Here is a 19,035-nt window from a genome sequence, read left to right on the forward strand (position 1 = left end):
GTAGCTAGTCACCCCTCCCCGGTGTTAAGGGGGGGGGGGAGGCTAGCGAGGCGGCGGTGCGGGGGGCAGGCTCGGGGGGGGGGGGGACAGGGTCAGTGCGGGGGGCAGGGTCAGTGCGGGGGACAGGGTCAGTGCAGGGGGACAGGGTCAGTGCGGGGGACAGGGTCAGTGCGGGGGGACAGGGTCAGTGCAGGGGGACAGGGTCAGTGCAGGGGGCAGGGTCAGTGCGGGGGGGGACAGGGTCAGTGGGGGGGACAGGGTCAGTGCGGGGGGGCAGGGTCAGTGCGGGGGGGCAGGGTCAGTGTGGGGGACAGGGTCAGTGCAGGGGGACAGGGTCAGTGCAGGGGGACAGGGTCAGTGCAGGGGGACAGGGTCAGTGCAGGGGGACAGGGTCAGTGCGGGGGGGCAGGGACAGTGCAGGGGGGGGCAGGGTCAGTGCGGGGGACAGGGTCAGTGCGGGGGGGCAGGGTCAGTGCGGGGGGGCAGGGTCAGTGCGGGGGGGGCAGGGTCAGTGCGGGGGGGCAGGGTCAGTGCGGGGGGCAGGCGCGGCCCCTACCTTGCGCAGCGGCTTCAGCTGCGTCTGCATGATGAAGTCGTACTTGCAGAGCTCGCAGCAGCGCGTGTCGGAGCTCTTGATCCACTGGTGCAGGCAGCCCTGGTGCACGAAGCGCAGGCTGCCCGTGCAGCGGCAGGGCGTGATGAGGGGGCAGTCCTCATCCCCCTCGCAGTGGCAGATCCTGCGGAGGCAGAGGGAGAACCGCACCCATCAGCGCCGGGGGCCCCCGGGGGCCCGCACTTGCTCACAGACACACACACACACACACACACCGCATCACCGCTACAGGATGCATGCACAGGCCCCGCGCTCGCTCACACACACACACACACACTCACACACCGCATCACTGCTACAGGATGCACAGGCCCCGCGCTCGCTCGCTTACACACACACACAGACACACACACACACACACACACACTGCATCACCGCTACAGGATGCACAGGCCCCGCGCTCGCTCACACACACACACACACACACACACACACACACACACACACACTGCATCACCGCTACAGGATGCAGAGGCCCCGCGCTCGCTCGCTAGCACACACCCACACACACGCGCACGCGCGCACACAAAACGCATCATCGCTACGGGACGCCCCGTTCCCAAAACAGCACTGCAGAAAGGACGGGTTCGCGCCTTAGCCTTCATGCGGTATACAATCTGCCGAACTGTAAACCACAAGGAAACGACGGGGGGGAACGACGGGGGTGGGGCGGCTTGAAAAGAGAACGTAAAGTGAACGTAAAGTAAAGGTTAGGATAAGAGGGAAGGTTATGAAAAGTGAATGAAAAATCGTGAGCGAAAAGTTGTGCAGGGCTAGGATTTCCGGTCTCATCCGGAAAGGACCAGTGTGGGTGCTGGTTTTTGTGTTAGCCCAGCAGTATGATTAAACTAACTAGTCACAGTCTTCAATCAAGTCCTTCACAAGCAGAATCGGGTGTCTTAGTGCCGGGCTTAAAAAAATTTTTTTTTTTAAAAACCTGCAACCCCTTTTTGGACATGAATGGACACCCCTACAGTAGGGCAATGTTGCCCGTCTTCAATTCCACCTGAGATCGTTCACTGTTCGCGGCGGAAGTGGAAAATCCAGGTCCAGAAAATAAAAAATCCTCCCCGGTATTTTGTTCCCATCTCCCAGGTTTGCCGATTAGCACAATTCTTCAGGCAGGAGGTAGAACTTAGAACTAATTACTGAAATCAGTTCACCGGTTGGAAGAAACACACGGCAGGACTTTTACTTTCTGACCCCTGGACTTTCCAGCTCTGGTTAAATGGGACCTCTATCTACAGCAGAATTCCAAGGCAAAAATGTACAAACGCTCTTTGAAGATGAAGTGGATATTTTAAGAGGCAGCAATACAACACAGTCAGAATGCAGTGCAGTGATAGAGAAATCTATCTTCTGAAATTTTAGAGAAGGCTGATAAAAATCAAAACCACACAGTAAGCAAACACAGGCCCGGCTGCATTTTTCTCCACTCAACAACTACTGTGTTTTTTCTTCCTTATTTGGCTTCGATTATATTTCAAATTTATATCCTTTTTTTATTTTTTAAGGCAACAGAACAACAACAAAAAGCTCGCTGGTTTTTTTTAACCGCAATAAGACCAGGAATTAAACAGTCACCGAGAGATCGATGGTTTAATTACACGGGACACGCTTCGCCGTGTTAAATATCTGCTCGATTAAAAGGACGTTTTGTGGCGCAGAAACAGCACAAGGAATAACACAAAGCAACACGTTAGCTGGAAAACCGATTCTCAACAGCGTCAAGTAAAGACGCCGTCAGGCAGAAGCAAACGCTCATCTGAGCCATGAAAACTGCAGCCCACTGTGAGGGAGTGAGAGATAGAGAGAGGGAGAGAGGGAGGGAGAGAGAGAGAGAGACGGAGAGAGGGAGGGAGAGAGAAAGGGTGGGAAAGAGAGAGAGACGGTGTGAAAGAGAGAGAGGGAGGGAGGGCAGGAGAGACAGAGACAGTGGGGGAGACAGAGGGAGGGAGGGCGGGAGAGGGAAAGAGAGAGAGGGAGGGAGGGAGAGAGAGAGAGACAGTGGGAGAAACAGAGGGAGGGCGGGCAGGAGAGGGAAAGAGAGAGAGGGAAGGAGAGAGGGAGAGAGGGAGGGAGAGAGGAAGATGGAGGGAGAGAGACAGGAGAAAGGGAGAGATTGAGGGAGAGAGGGAGAGACAGCGGGAGACAGCGGGTCAGAGGGAGGGAGGGAGATGGAGGGAGAGTGACAGAGGGAGAAAGAAAAAGGGAGAGAGACAGAAAGAGAAGGAGAGAGCGGGGGAGAGACAGAGGGAAGGAGAGAGGGACAGAGGAGGGAGAGAGAGTTAAGGAGAGAGCGAGAGGATGTGTTCCTTGTATATGTTCATTCCTTTGTATATGCTTGTGCTTTGGCAATATAAGAAATATCTTGTCATGCCAATTTTTTGAGCCAAGACTTTGGAATTTGAGAGAGAGTGTGTGTGTGTGCGTGAGAGAGAGAGAGAGAGAGATAGATTGAGAGAGTGCGAAAGAGAGAGCAATGGGGGGACAGAGAGAGAGAGAGCGAGAGAGAGGGGGAAGTGGAAGCAGCCTGTAGCACAGACGCACCTCATGCAGATGCCGCGCTGCTCAGAAGTGCCGCAGCGAAAATGCAGAAATGGCTTCATTTACCGAAATGCGCGACCAGATGAGGAAATGCTACCACCAAAATAAAAAAACGGTGTCACACATTTGAAAGACTATTCAACACAACATCCTCACGGTCAAAGCAGTTACGAGCACTCATGCTTGTACTGTCCCCTCCAATACCCAGAAGTGTGTTTCCAGTAAAGGAAGGAACTCTCTCCCTCACTTCATGCCCGGCGGACTGACTAACTGACCGTTTGACTGACTTGACCGTTTGACTGATTGATTAACTGACTGAATGTGACTTGTTAATTGCTTGCTCGAATGATTGACTGGCAGACTGAAGGGCTGATTGATCACTCACTCGAATGGACGTCTCCCCTCCTTGAGTAATAGCAGCACTCTTGTGTTTTACCACCAGCTGAGGTGAAGGCATTTAGAGGCTCATAATGAAAACGACGTCCATTCCGGCTCTTGTCTTATTTGCGAAGACGGGCAACATGAGTACTGACAGCGTGGTCAATTCACTTCTCTGCTCGTCATCTTTGTCAACGGACTTGAGTCAATATGCCTTTTCTGAGCATTGCGCACTGTGCTGTGATTGGACGTGCCAAACACAGTCATGCTAACATTCGGCTAATTACCAAGCCGGCTTTTATACTCGTGGGTTGTTTTCATGGGTGGTCAGGGTCGACAGAGCACAGTGTCTCCACCCTCCCCGCGATTCGTTAATCCGGCTGTGAACTACGTCTTGGTTCCCCTTCTGGAAAATGGGGGGTTCTATCCGGTAGGGGGGAGGGGATATTTGTCTAGTGGGGGGGGGGGGGGGGGGGGGGGGGGGGGGGGGGTGGGGGGCAGGCTACTTCTCTTCAGGGTGCTACAGAGCGGACTGACCTGCACACTTCTAACTCATCGTCCGAGCACTGGAGCCGCTGGGCTGTGCTGCTGTTGCCGGCCGGACAGGCCGAATTCAGGCCTGGGGGGGACGAGGGGGGGCAGGGGGCGGCGAACAGGGCGACCTCCCCAGCCTCAATCTCCTCGTACATCCTGGCGATGCAGTCTTCCTCCTGGGGGGAGGAGCTTCCATGGCTCCGCCCACTGCTCAGAATCTCCTCGAAGCTCCCGGACTTCGCCTTCTGCGAGGCCGAGGGGGCGGGGCTTGGCCCGCGCTCTTCCTGATTGGCCGGGGGTTTCCGTCGGTTCTTCAGGCCCGGGCGGCCGGCCTCTTCCTGCCCCACGGACGGCGGGGTGGTGCGGTCCCCCTCATTTGCTTTGGGACCGTCCCGGGACTCCACCGACACCAGCTCCATGTCCCGCCCTTCGTCCCAGGCCTGCTCCCGGTCCCGGCGCCCCCGGCCCCCCCGGCCCCTCCTGGGACGCTCCCGAACCCAGTTACGCGCCTCCCTCCAGCTCTCCTCCTCGTCCGAGGAGGAGTCGGAGGAGTCTCTGTCCCGCCGGGGGTGGCCGCGGTACTTGACGCACTCCTCCTGGGGGTCGGAGCCCCCGCTGTTTTCCCCGCCCCCCCGCGGGACGTCCCGCTTCCTCCTGTGCCTCTTTTTCACCTGCCTCTTACCCGCAGGCTGGCCCGAGCGGGACAGCACCGTGACCGGGGTGCGCTCCTCCACACAGTCCTCCTCCACTTTGGGCAGAGGGTGGGAGGAGCTGAGGGGAGGCGGAGCCGAGCGGAGGCGGAGGGCGGAGCCAGCGACAGCATGCAGAGATGAAGAATGAAGAGTGGAAAAAAAAAGGGGGTGAAGTGACAGTCGGACAGACGTGGGGGGGGGGGGGAGGGGGGAGGATCAAAAGCATTTTGAGGAGTAACTGGGGTTCAGACTTGGGGCTCTGCTTCTTTTAGGGGCAGTGACTTCAGCGACTAGGGCAGGTCACTATTATTTTCATATTTTGGTCTGTCCAATCATAGTCTCTTCACCCTCCACTCAGAAGCGCAAGCGGTCACATTGCTCCCGATCTTCAGACCCTAAGCGTCTCCTAAGCCACAGGCTGAGGGACTTCCTGAAGGCGTGCGACGAACGCGCAGCGCTCCCGTTCCCCGGCACCTGCTCGGCAACGGAGCCGAATTTCTTTTGACCTCCCGGGGCAATTGGGATCCGAAAACGTCCATTTCCTCATTAAGCAGGAAGCGCAGCAGCCGCGCGCTACGTGCCGCCTGATTGGTAAACACTGGGCCAGCGCCTCAGCGCTGAAGGGCCCGTGAGCTGCTATTGTTTGAACAGGGACGGTCCTCTGCCCCCGTAACCTCACAGCTGGGGGGGGGGGGGCAAAGTGCTGGAGAATCGGCAGAATCGCACCCCTGTAATCGTCTGCCATTCGAGTCTGCAATGTTATCTGATGACACTGAAGCCCAGTTTCACCTCAAATAAATAAAAAATAAACAAAAACAAATAAAAAAAAAACAACACCAGACTGATTTGTCACGAGCGTTAGAATTAGACGTTATGGCTGTGACAGGAGTCAGCATGCCTGTGTTAGACACAGAAGACGCGGCAGGACAGGCAGAAGACACAGTGTGGTACAGCACAAGGTGAACAAAGGCTCACACGATTCAGATTCCCCGTCTGTCGGAGTCCTTCGTTCCCACCGCCTACCTGCAAATGTCCTGAGAGGAGGGAGTCACAGACGTCCGAGAAACGCTGGTGTGTCCCAGTCCCGTCGTAGAACTGCTCGCCTGCAACGACCAGTCGTACAACATGGCTTTTTTCTTACAAAAATGCATTGTTGGAGACAATTCAGTAACTTAAAAAATGGTTACGGTGGTCAGAAATCGTCATAGTTCCAGCACGAAAACAGAAATGGTTGTGATAGCAGAAAGACAGAACTAGCTGTGAGCGCAGGAGAAAGTGAAACTAGATTCAGGAAGTTTTGATGTACTCGCTGTTTGCGGCTTAACCCCTTAAATGCCATTCTTGAGCGTCTGGTTTGCATGGTTACTAAAACTAGGTCTTCAGCTGCACCTAAAGTCAGGGTCTTTGCCTTGACTAACGGATGTTAGTCAAACAAGAAAATGCAAAGTGGCAGTAACCCCATGATATTTACTCTACTTTCAGATTCATAATTAGAATTACTTTCAGATTCATCTCTTCGTGAATCTGAAAATGAAAAAAAGTTATAAACTATGTGCTTAAAAAACACTGAACTGGCTTATTTGTGGAAAACACAAGGTGGCTGGGCTTAAAGCAGAGAGCCCTTTGGGTATTAAGTGCTGTGTCTTCGATTACTTGCTCGCTCTGCTTTTCGCAAAAGGCAGGAGAACACTCCTGCCGTTACCTTGGAGATGTTGCTGGATCGACTCCCCGAACGCCTGGGAGGCTTCTCGCTCTGAGGAGAGAAAGAAGACAGAACCACGTGAGAAAACCCGCATGTTCATTCCTGACAAGGAAATAAAAAATAAAAAATCATTAGAAAAAAGTACCAAGAGACTTACTTAGACTCCATTGCTTACCGCAGACACTACTGAGTATTATTTTCATAAATAGGCCTATAGTGAATTCGGTGTGTGGGTTTGTAAACACTTAATTAATTTCTTATTGATCGTACAACATAGAGCTAAGCTGTTGTTTATTTTAGCTAATGTTCAGAGAACTGGGGTTTTATAAATAAGGAAGTGTTGTTGTGCTGGAGGCCATTTGACACATGCATTCTGAAGAGCAGTAATGAATACAACCCTTTATGGAAATTAACAGAAGCGAGCAACAAAGGAACTTCAGTCAGGTAGAAACATTTAACGACGTTACACGCGGTTAAATGAAACGGCGAGATTTTTTTTCTTTCTGGGAATTCCGCGGAAAATTAGCGGAGCCGTTTTCCGCGGAATTCCCAGAAAGCTATTCGCTTTCGGTGTTGGTGGTGTCCCTCATTTGACTACGATCGTTCGGATTACTGGAGCGGATTGGGAGTCATGTGCTAGAGGTACGCAAAATGGTGACGCTACGTAAGGTCACTGAATGACTGAGGATAAACTCTGCTCCTATCAGCCATTCAAACTCTGGTTCCGTGTCCGTTATTACGCTCGTGCAGCGATCGGTGCTGCCGGAACAGAGTATGCACTTCCAAACATTCACAAATATAATGGTGTCATGCCCTTGGAGAAATGGTCACACAGACAATGCACGAACATCTAATTATCTACATTACCAATTAACATGGCATAACATGAGTTAAAGAATTAAAGTTAACATGCAAGAAAAAAGTGCCAGTCATTTGATATGTAACAAAAGAAAAAAAATCAAGAAAAACTACTCATATGTCCAGCATAGAAATTAGCATTACACTGGCATATTCTATTGAAAGAATAAATGAAGAAACCACACACACACACATACACAGGTGAACACACATACACACACACGCACACACACACACACACACCATGAATGCAGACTGCCTGTGTGGTTTAACAGCCTCTAATGCAAAAACAGTCCCGTTACTAAATATAGTTGGTGTCAACATAACATCCTGAGCCAGGCAACTTATTTACAGTCAATTTGTCTCTACTTACGGGGCCAATTAAAAAAGACTTTGGTGAGACACTTATTTTTTGCGATCAAATTAAAAATGTTTACTTTCATTATTATTACCGTTTATTTTACCCGTGAATATTAGTAATGGATACAGAAACCACAAATACGCAGAACCCCCCCCCCCCCAGAGCTGATATGAGTAAGCAAGGCCGTGACTGTCGTTGAGGACACCGAGCTCGTGTCCTCAGTATCTTTTTTTTCTTCTTGTCCATGTCCAAAGCCTATATTTCATTTCAGTCTTTAGTAAGAATTTCTGTTGAAATTCATTTAGGAGGGACATGTCCAGCACATAGGCTACACCCTAAAATGCATCCTCAATCAAAAGGGAAAAAGTTGTGTACACCGGCCTAACCCCACCCCACCACCCCCACCCGAGTCCCTTGACCTGGTCATACCACTCTGAGGAAGAGCCCATCTAATCAAAACAGAACGCTCAATTCAAAAGATTTTTTAAAAGATGAACAAAAATGGAAGTCCATAAAACTGACATTTTCCTCTTTGGCACCATGAATACGGGCTGTAGAGAGATCCAAAAACAGACAAAATCCAAGATAAAGATAAAACCCCACTGTTGAAAAGAAAGGGAGTCAGGAGACTTCCAAAGTACCCCATCCATTCTCTCAATGTGGTAAGACACTGTTGGAGCATATTACAGGAAGAGATAAAATCACACCTGCCAATACCATTTGTGAAGTTCAATAACTTTTTAGACCAGTAACTGAAGAGTGTAGCTGTTTTAACAGACCAAGGCTTAAGGATTTTGTTACACAATCACTGTTTTATTGCACATTACATTTACATCACTAGCGTTTAGCAGACACTCTAACCCAGAGTGACTTACACAAGTAAAACCGACAGCGTCCTACCTGAGAATCAAACCTGGTAGCAAGGCCAGTCTCTTACCCAGTCTCCTACACTGCCACCCCCTGTTGTAACGTTGTATTGCGGATTATATTGCTGCTTTCCTGTCCAGGAAGTGCATACTGAAGAACTTGGAACAACTACAAAACACAGGTTCGATAAGGTACGATACTCATTATGCATCAGTTATCCATAACCATGAACACATTAAGTCCAGTTCACACAGTAGTAGGGCTACATGTCCAATCCAAAACTTTCCCAGGGTTTCGTTTTTTAAAATAGCACCACTGAGTTCGTTTTCTTTTTTTCGTTTTTAAACACGCGACGGTTTTATTTCTTACACATTCGTTCTCCACTGCGGCACTAACTATCGTTTTTACACACTTTGGCGGTTATATATTCCGCGTTCGCAGCACGCGCGGGCAGAGAAACGAGCAAAAAAAATGTAATGACGCCTCGTATATCTTCCTGTGCCGCTGGACGTGCTCTAAATAACGCAAGCGGCATTCCAAGACTTCGTTTTATGCATAAATCACGACTGTTCATTTATCTTTATTTGAGTGATGAACTGCTTCGCACCACGCAGCGCTTTATATTTCTGCTTTTTCTGTCGATATACCTGCAGATGCTAAAACGGAGCCCAGGGTTTGGTACGCAACCCTATGCCCGTGTACGAAATGATGAGCAGCCGGTTTGTCATAAGGAAGGTAAGCAGATGCTCTGTCCTTGATAATTGCCCTTAAAACAAGCTGATCCACCACACAAGTCTATTAGTCTTCATGGAGTAAAGTGCCACTGCCACTCTCGTGAAACCAGATGCACCGTTTGATATGAGAATCGATTCATTAATATTAGAAACAATGAAATTAAGAAGTTGACTTTACAACTATGGGCACAAAAACAAGTCAAAGACAACAAGGGGGTATTGGGGGGGAGGGGTGTTTAATATTTTTAGAATTGAAAATAAAATGCATCAGAATTTTCAGTAGTGTAGGGATCATCACAGATAAAGTAGTTCCACACAACCCAACATTATTCACAATATTGACTGAAAAGACCAACCGCCCGTCTCACGTCCCACATTTTCCCTGATTAGTGTGAACTGAGCAAATCGAGGAATCGATGACGCCTGTGAATGAGGGATTTTATTTTACAGTGGAAGCCCTTTTCTTTTTCCTGACATTCAACCATTTTAGCACTGCAACCCATTTTCCTTGGGTACAAGGTCTCATGGAACCCACAGGCCCACGCTAACTGGCAATATACAATACACACATGCACTCCAATTCTTTATTTCAGACCACAGATAAAGGCCATACTAACTCTCTTATACAACACATGCATGCACTCCAATTCTGTTTCAGACCACAGATAAAGGCCATACTAACTCTCTTATACAACACATGCATGCACTCCAATTCTTTATTTCAGACCACAGATAAAGGCCATACTAACTCTCTTATACAACACATACATGCACTCCAATTCTGTTTCAGACCACAGATAAAGGCCACAGTAACTCTCTTATACGACACATACATGCACTCCAGTTCTCTATTTCAGACCACAAATAAAGTCCATGCTAGCACTTACACAAGACATACATGCACTCCAATTTTGTATTTCAGACCATGAATGAAGGCCACACTAACTCTCTTATACAACACATTCATGCCATTTCTATGGCTGAGATATATTACACCCCATAACTGAAGAAAGGCCATGGCCCGTCCACATTCTGAGTTACCAATCCGCCTACCAGCGTTGTCTTATAACCGTTATTCAGGGACAGTGAATAACAGAGGCTCGCTCACAGAGGTGGAAACTGGGCTGTGCGTACCTAGCTGTTTCCGCTCTATTTTTGGACAGCCCTGCAATTTGCAGCCTTCTCCAGTCCTGGTCTTACGTACGTTTTCCCCAAGACGACCAAAAATAAAACTTAAGTAATTGGCACTTGTAGCCGTGGACGGTCTACTTTGATGGCTCAGGTCTGACATTTCAAATTCTGTTAAGATACACATAAATCTACATCCATCACACACCCACACACACACACACACACATACACGCGCATTCGCACACACACACACACACACACACACGCACCTCCACCTGAGTTGCAAGCTCGTATTTTTCAGACCGGAGGACATTTCCCTTCCGTTTCACAGGCGGGGTGAGGACTCACGCAGTGAATCCTGCGTGATGTAAGAGCGCAGAATGAACTGCGCAGACGCAGAGGTCTTCACTGCAGCGGCTTACAGGCGCCTCACTGAACCCGTCGCATCAAAAACAAGACATTTTCACAAGCGCAAAACACAGCACTACTCCATTATTTTACCTGAGAAAAGTGACCAGATGAAGATGGAGAGATGAAGCTAGTGGATAACCTGTGCAATGTAACCGCTCCAAGGCAAGCGTAAAAGTGCAATAACACCACCATACCTGACACAGGCCTACCTGTGTGTGTGTGCGACACAGGCCTACCTGTGTGCGTGTGCGTTTAGCACAGTGTGCTGCTACTGCTCGCCGCGACCAGCCTGCTACATCACCCACAGTGCTTGTGAATCTGCACGCATGACCGTCCCTTTACCGAAGAGAGCCTTATTTCAACGCTGAGCGAGTGTTGAAATCGGGCCCTAGCGCTGGCCCCCGGGGCGGCGCGGTCGTTTCGCGGGTCACCTGCGGGTCGGGCTCCGGGTCCGCACCTGCGCCCCCTGCCTGCGCGTCGCCGCCGCCGCCGTCGGGTTTCGGGCCGCACCCCGCGCCGTCGCCGTTAGCGATGCACACCATCGTCCCAGCCGAGGCCGGAGCACCCCGCGTCCTGCCGCTTCGCCGCCGAACGCGCGGTGGTGGACGCGCGTCTCGGAGGGGAGGGGGACCGGGGCCGAGTCCGGCTGCCGAACCAGGCGGCTCCGTCTGAGCGCCTCTGAGCCACGCCCCCGGGTGGGGGCGGAGGGAACTCTACACCCCGCCCCTTGCATTATTGATGACACACATGAAAGCCAGGCGACCCGGTCGGAATCATACGGGCTCCGGTTACCATGGCGTTTGTTTCATGTCTATTTTATTTAGGTCTACAGCTGAGGAAGCGTCGGGGGGGGGGGGGGGGCAAGGAGAGGAGTGGGGAGGAGCTCTCCGAAAAAAGAGGAAGAAAATATGGGGCGTTACATTTAGTCTATAGCTGTCAAATGAGTAACATTCATATGGTTCTACGTGAAAATGAAACTGAAAAAATGTTTTTTTTTATGTACCAAGTGTCCATTACTTTGGTGTGTCCAACTGAAAATGTCCCCTGGGGTCCATAGAAAACCTGTTTTTCCTGAGTGTGACGCTGGCATTTTGGCTTCTGAATGCACTGTAATGGCAGTAGAGGTGTGAGCTGGCAACTAAGATGGCCGACATCCGTTCATGAACACTCATCGCTCTGGGACAGGGCACGTCCAGCAGGGGAGTCAAATGCCAAAGGCCCCCGTGGAAATAAACTTTAAAGGGCAATCTCGAGGTCAATAGAACATCTTTCGCCATGCTGTGCTAATTACTGTATTTCGCTGCATATCCAAGTCGTATCACTTGGTAGGGCAGAGCAGAGTATAAGCCAACTATGCCATATTCTATCCGGATACGAGAACAAATATACCCAAAACAGAAATGCTGAGTTTACCAGTGTATGGACAAATACTTCAAACCGATCAGCACTTCCTTTTGCTTTGTGCTTAAATATGTACGTGAGCTAAACATCACCTGACACCAGTATTACAGAGTCATTGCACCAGAATGACACAAAAACACACACAAGCGCACACACACACACACACTCACATTCACACACGCCTCATTACACTAGTCATCAAAACGCCAAAACACACATACACACGTCTCTCTCTCACTCACACACACACACACACTTATGTGTCCCTCATTGCATTAGTCACTAAAACGTAGCATATGTGTAACTGAAATCAGCAGTTTTCTTCCTGTTCATAATGAGTCCCTATACTGCCCTCACATGGCTGAGATATAACCAGAAAAAGGAACATAGGACCATGATGCAAGTGTGTCCAGGCAACCACCACCATTATGAGGGCTGGGGACATAACAAACCATAAAAGTGATTTCAGTATCCAGTAACTACTGTGCGTGTGTGTGTGTGTGTGTGTGTGTGTGCATGTACGTTTGTGTCTGTGAGAGTGGGTGTTTGTGTGTGCCTGTCTGTGTGTGTGTGTGTGTGTGTGTGTGTGTGTGTGTGTGTCTGTGAGAGAGTGTGTGTGTGTGTGTGTGTATGTGTGTTTGTGAAAGTGTGTGTGTGTGTGTCTGTGAGAGAGTGTGTGTGTGTGTGTGTGTGACAGGACCTGGAAATCGACTTTTATATGGACTGCAGGGAAGTCTTCAGCCAGACACACCAAAGACACCTGGTACAAAGTGTTTTGTTCAGTTCTACTTTCGTACTGAACAGAGACTAACCAAAAGAGTATTAGCTGCGCATGTCCTGTTCACACGTCTTTTTTATCAGGAAGTCCTGCCTTTGCCTTCAGTCAGTGCTGTTTCACAGCTCTCATCCTGGAGGGAGCCTTTGTAAGAAAAAAAAAAAACATCAGACTCAGAACACAACTGTTCTTCGCCTGGAGTAGACGCTCCTTCATTTCAGCGCGCACCTCCGAATCCAGCGCGTTGATAAGAACGGCAGGCAGACCACCCGGAGCACAGGCAGAATTCAATTTCATTTTCATTAGCCCTGCTCCTTTTCAAGTGGCTTCTCCGCATTAAGTGAGCCGCGCGCGACTCGTCGTCGTCGTCGTCGTCGTCGTTGCCACGGCGTCTGAAGCGGTTCTCTTCAACCACCGCTTTAATGGCCAGACAGACCCAGACAGTAACCGTGCGGCCGATGTTTAGCAATGCAGGCATTCACTTCTCTCTCTCAGAGCCTGATGTGAACAGCTTCAGGCTTTACTGTCAGTGTCAGACCTCTTTCATTTGGTACCACTGGCCTGGTACAAACACAGCGTGTTCCTGTAGCCAGCCTTGATACTGCAGAGCCACCAGTACGCGTATGCTAGCTTTCACTGTTTGCACTTCACTGCATAATCCACAATGACTTAAGCACACTGCCGTACGTGTATTTCCTGTATTATGTATTACTTGTGTGTAGTACGCAAACAAGCAAGGTCAACGATGCATCAAACAGCTTCAGCATTTTGAACACAAATAGAAAATAGCAAGAGAAATAACTGGATCTTCAGAACATTCGGTATTAAAAACAACTTGAGAAGTGCTATTAAGAAGTGAATCATTTTACGCTAAGTGGCTAGCTCCAGAATTTTGAAAATCATTTGCAGTCTAGAATTTGCCATATGGACTCATCCAGTGACCTTCATTGTATGGTCCATTTAACCTTTATTTCATCAGGAGATGTCCCGGGACTAAGAACCTCTTCTTTGAGAGAGACATTCATTCAGTTTGTGGTCTGAGACATACAGAGTCAATCACAGGGTACTTAGCTGGAGTTTAAACCTCAAGTTTAAACCCTCAGACCACAGAACTGCATCACAACTGGAGCAGCTAATTCTTATCTCACAGGTTCGGATAGCTGATCCAGTTGTAATGCAGTTCTGTGGTCTAAGGGGTTTAATTGACCCCCCTCCCCATGATTTACCTTCATTTGCAGTAACCCCCATATCAGTACTACACTGTTCGGTGTGACTGGTAATGTGTGAGTGATGAATATCGCACACACACTTCTTCAGCTCTTAAACACAACCCGCTCTCCATAGCCTGGATGTGAACACTTCACGGCCCGTTAAAGCTCAGTGTGAAGCATTCCTGCCGTCCCTTTGAAAGGTTGAACTTTAAAACAGATTTGCAGTCCTGAGAACATTTGAGATCCGATCCTCAATGAAACAGCGGAGAAGACATTTTCAAAAACGGATATCCAGATTTAACACAAAGACGCTCAGTGAACAGATGCATCGATACTTCACACGCATGAAACGTTAACATTTTCCAACGTGACGTAAATCCATTAAATTGCACCGTTTAACTGTTCCACAAGCTTTTCCAATGGGGCTGCTTTGAAATGAGGTCTATCATTGAGTTGAGCAGGCAGTTATCAGGGAGATATCAAACGAGCCACTAAAGTGGTGGACTTTAGTGGAGCCCTCTCCAAGAGAAAGGCCACTTCCAAAGGGAAAATGATCAGCCATCGGCCAGTCCTCTCCACTGCTGCCAGCTACATGATACATACATGATACTGATGACATCGCCCGCATTCAACAGACGCAGTTATCTGGAGTGTTCTACTGTGTAGGGGAACACAGTGAGTATACCTGAATATGCATAGGTAAACTCACCTGATGAACATGAGCAAATGCACCAGACCAGGCCAGCATGCATTCCCAGGCCAGCAACTACATATGCAGTGGCCTGGAAATACATTGTAGACCTAGCAAAAAAAATCTATACTTGTTACAACACTACATTGAATAATAAAGGAAAGTGTTGCAATGCAAACTGAAGGTGATTGCATATTCCAATGCATTGCTTAAAATGCATGGCTTAAAGTATTTTAAACTAATCTATCCAAATTAACAAATTATTGCAGTATAGGAAATATTTCTTGCAAGCACTGCATCACCTACACAGGCAACCTTAAAATAACAGTGATTCAAAATAGAAAATAATTGAAAACAGTGGCCACGTATAGAGCTTCGACTCCCTGTCTTGTGACTGCAATTGCTCGGAGCAGTGTTCCGTTTTTGGGAGTTCGATTTATCAGCGACAAAGCTGCCAGCTCCACAAGCCCCACACGTCTTTCAAGGGCTGTTATTTCATGGTGAATGGCAAGCTTTGAAAAATCTGCTTGCTCCCAACTCTTCATTAAAGTGATTCATCGTATTTCTAGGCAGCACGTGCACAGGCTGGGCAGCATATGTATATTGCAACCAGAAAGTAGCTCTCTGTCCTGTTCATTATCCAAAGGTCACTCAAAAAGCACCCAAACAACCATCATGTTGTGCATGAAATCCTTAAATCCATCCATCCATCCATCAATCTACCCATCCATCCATCCATCCATATTATTGTAAACCACTTTCTCCTGGTTAGGGTTGTTGCGGGGGTGGGTTGGGGGTTGGGGGGCGGGGCTGTCCCAGCATGCATTGGGCAGGAATACACCCCGGACAGTCCACCAATCCATCGCAGGGCCCACACACCATTTACTTACACACTCATACCTACAGGCAATTAAGATTCTCCATTCAGCCTGACCTGCATGTCTTTGGACTGTGGGAGGAAACCGTAGTGCCTGGAGGAAACGTGTGCACGGGAACAACACACAGACTCCACACGGAAAGGCCCTCGGGTGGGATTCGAACCCGGTACCTTCTGGCTGTGAGGCGTCAGGGATACTGAAGTCCCTCAAATGTATTAACACCCTTATGGGCCCCACCCCATGAGACCACACAACATTCTTCAGCAGTGTAGGTGTAGAATAAATGTCCACATCTCTCCACGTCTCTCTCTACCTGTTTTTCTCCTTCCCTTACTCTTTCAAATGTAAAGTACACTTTGTTTTTATACAAGTCTCCACATCTCTCTCTGCTATAACCCTAGTGAACTCTCTCTCTCTCTCTCTCTCTCTCTCTCTCTCTCTCTCTCTTTCTCGCCCCCTCTCTCTCGCCCTCTCCCTCCTCTTTGTAATCCAAGTGAATTAAGACACATGTCTGTCAAGGCTAGCTGAGTTCATGTTGTTACTGCAATGATGGTGGCAGGTGAAGAATAGCAAGAGGCATTCTATGGAGGAGGGTGGGGTGGGAGGGGGGTCAAAATCAAACCTCACCTGAGTCTAATGAAGATGCCCCCCCCCCGCCACCCCAGGTCACCTGTAGCAGAGCAGCAGGTCAGCCTGGCTGTCTGATAATTACATCATCAGCAGTGAATGAAACTCACAGGTGTGGGGCTCTGGAGTTTGTGCTTCTCTCCCACAGGGTCAGTGAATAATATGAACTGTGCCAATTACGCTCTCTCGATAAACTTCTCAGCGGGAGGAAGCTGAATTATGCAGAGTTCCCTGGGCCACGGCAAACAACCGGGACCTCTGGGGCATTTCCTTTGGGATTTTAAATGAACGAACCCTAATGGTTCAAGTGAAATGTCTGTTATTTCTATTAGCGCTAACGATACACGGGCCATGCAAAATATGAACACGGGTATGCTAAAGTTACACGCTGGAGTCCATGACCCAAATTCACTTCCTTTGCTTCCGGTGAATGTTTTTTTTTCTTTTCTTTTTTTTCTCTCTACACTTTTTTCTCACTGCTGCAACCTCTATCAATTCTGAGGCGCTCAGACAAGCCCGGCCTCTCCTCCAAAGCAAGTCATGGCCGCCACCGCTTCTTATCGCATTGCCGTTGGGGAGTCGGGCACGCACAGACACGAGCTGGAGGATGACCCCTGCATGCGCAGCTCAACGGGAGGAACTGCAGGCACCCGAATGACCAGCAGGGGGAAGTGATGAGACCCTGTCATCCAGAGTGACTAAACGCAGCAATGCAGTGGTGGCTAATCCTGTTCCTTGAAATCTACCGTCATGTAGGTTTTCGTTTCAACTTTGATTTGGCACGCCTGACTCTACTCGCTAGCAGCACTGCGCCTTAAGCTTCTTTGCAATTTCCCACGGGTAATAAACTTGTCACAATGTATTTACTTGGCCCCGCACATCTAACCCGAACGCCTTCTTTGCCATATTTCTTGCAGGTTTAGAGTCTATTTTACTTACACTACAGGCCAATGGTATTAGGCTAGCTGTGGTTTTAAAAAAAACTTAAGGTAGATAATATGTCAGTCATAAGATTTAACTACCCCTCCACCTGATTGGTTAGAGTTCCAATAATTTTTTTAATTGTAATTAAAGCCAAAGGAGGCTATTTTGACGAAAGTTTAAGTTAAACTTTCGTCAAAATAACTAACTTTTTGCGTTGTTGTAGGTATAAATTGACAAAAAAAACAAGTTTATACTTTGGTTTGTCATTCAATAAATGTGGATATATTACCTGAATTACTGTCTACCTAAGGTTATTTTAACCTTACACACAGGTGGCCAAATACTTTTGGCCAGTACTGTAGGCCCGGGCCCCGAGGCCACCGTCGTTTCGCAGAGCGAGCCGTCGGGCCGTAACCGAAAAGCCGAAATCCTGCATCGGCAGGACGTCCCCTGAAACCAAACGCGCCGCGGAAGCACGTAGCGAGAGAAAAGATCAAAGGGATTCGCCCAAAGAGCGCAATTAAATCGACTGAATACGTACGCATGTCGTCTGCATTGTTTTAGCAAATAAATAAATAAGCAAATGAATAAATTAATAAAAACAGGGCTTTATTGCAGCCCTGAATGAGCCCCTCTATTACATTACATTACAGGCATTTAGCAGACGCTCTTATCCAGAGCGACTTACACATAGCATTTTACATTGTATCCATTTATACAGCTGGATATATACTGAAGCAATTCCGGTTAAGTAGCTTTCTCAAGGGTACAACGGCAGTGTCCTTACCCGGGAATCGAACCTGCGACCTTTCGGTTACAAGCCCAGTTCCTTACCCACTGCGCTACACTCCGTTCCTTACCCACTGTGCTACAACGTACCTCAAATAAGCAACAATAAGGATAATTACTACAATGTGACCCTTTGGATTAAGAAGAAGCCAGTGAATGCCTCCAAAAGGCCGTAGGATACATCGACACCTTTAGCGTGGCGTAGCAATATTTGTGCCACATCTCCATATCGAGGTTTACATAAACTGCTTTCCTGATGGTTCAGATCGGTTTCACGTGTGGGATGTTAATTCTATAACTACCATAAGTTTGGTTAAGGTTGCGTGCCTTAAATTCCAAAGCTTCCAAAGCTGCTTCACAAGGCGGTTTTAAATAAAGCATGCTCACAGCACAACTGTATGTACAGCTAAGTAAACAATTTCTAAAAGGCACCGATGTATCTTATTATAGCTGTAAAAAAAAGATGGTGTGCCGTTTCATCAAGACATTCTCACTGCAAATGTCATTAAATTCCCTCTGGCTCCTACCAGGTCTTTTGCCTCCCCAGATTTGTGGCTGTGTTTCAGCAGGAAGTCGCTGGGTAAACAGGAAACGTGTCCCCCCAGGCTGCAGGGCCCGTTAACGATTTAAAGCCATCATAAGCTACCTGCGGTGCAGCCGGTTTTATGGACAGATATTTCATGTGTATTATATGGATATGTGAAAACTTACTTGAATTTGAAAAGTAATAAAAATTTTTTTTTTTTTTTTACATTTGCAGCCCAAGCTAGTAAAAAAAAGAAAAAAAGCTGAGGACGGCAGAATCTGTGGTTAGCACCAAAGGGCCCAATAAAACAAACTGCAGTTTACGCTGGTAGGATGCAAGCCAATATCCTACAACATTGGCCTTAGGCATGTCAAATTGTCAGGCT

At 48.4% G+C, this 19,035-nt stretch overlaps 1 protein-coding gene and 1 long non-coding RNA gene across 2 annotated transcripts in view; one reads left to right on the top strand and one right to left on the bottom strand.

Annotated features, from left to right (window-relative positions):
- march1 (membrane-associated ring finger (C3HC4) 1) overlaps positions 1–19,035 on the bottom strand; it is a 62,854-nt gene that overhangs the window by 5,523 nt on the left and 38,296 nt on the right. The window contains exons 3-5 of the mRNA XM_035418771.1: positions 6,467–6,517; positions 5,788–5,867; positions 557–737 (exon numbers count right to left, since the gene is read on the bottom strand). Coding sequence (XP_035274662.1) covers positions 557–737; positions 5,788–5,867; positions 6,467–6,517 — 312 coding nt within the window. The remainder of the gene's footprint in view (positions 1–556; positions 738–5,787; positions 5,868–6,466; positions 6,518–19,035) is intronic.
- Positions 8,672–17,629, top strand: LOC118227826. The gene is made up of 3 exons (XR_004765355.1): positions 8,672–8,743; positions 9,206–9,287; positions 16,914–17,629. It is a non-coding gene; the product is annotated as an uncharacterized LOC118227826 (long non-coding RNA).

Source organism: Anguilla anguilla, chromosome 5 (genome assembly GCF_013347855.1).
Source record: "Anguilla anguilla isolate fAngAng1 chromosome 5, fAngAng1.pri, whole genome shotgun sequence".
NCBI lineage: Eukaryota > Metazoa > Chordata > Actinopteri > Anguilliformes > Anguillidae > Anguilla > Anguilla anguilla.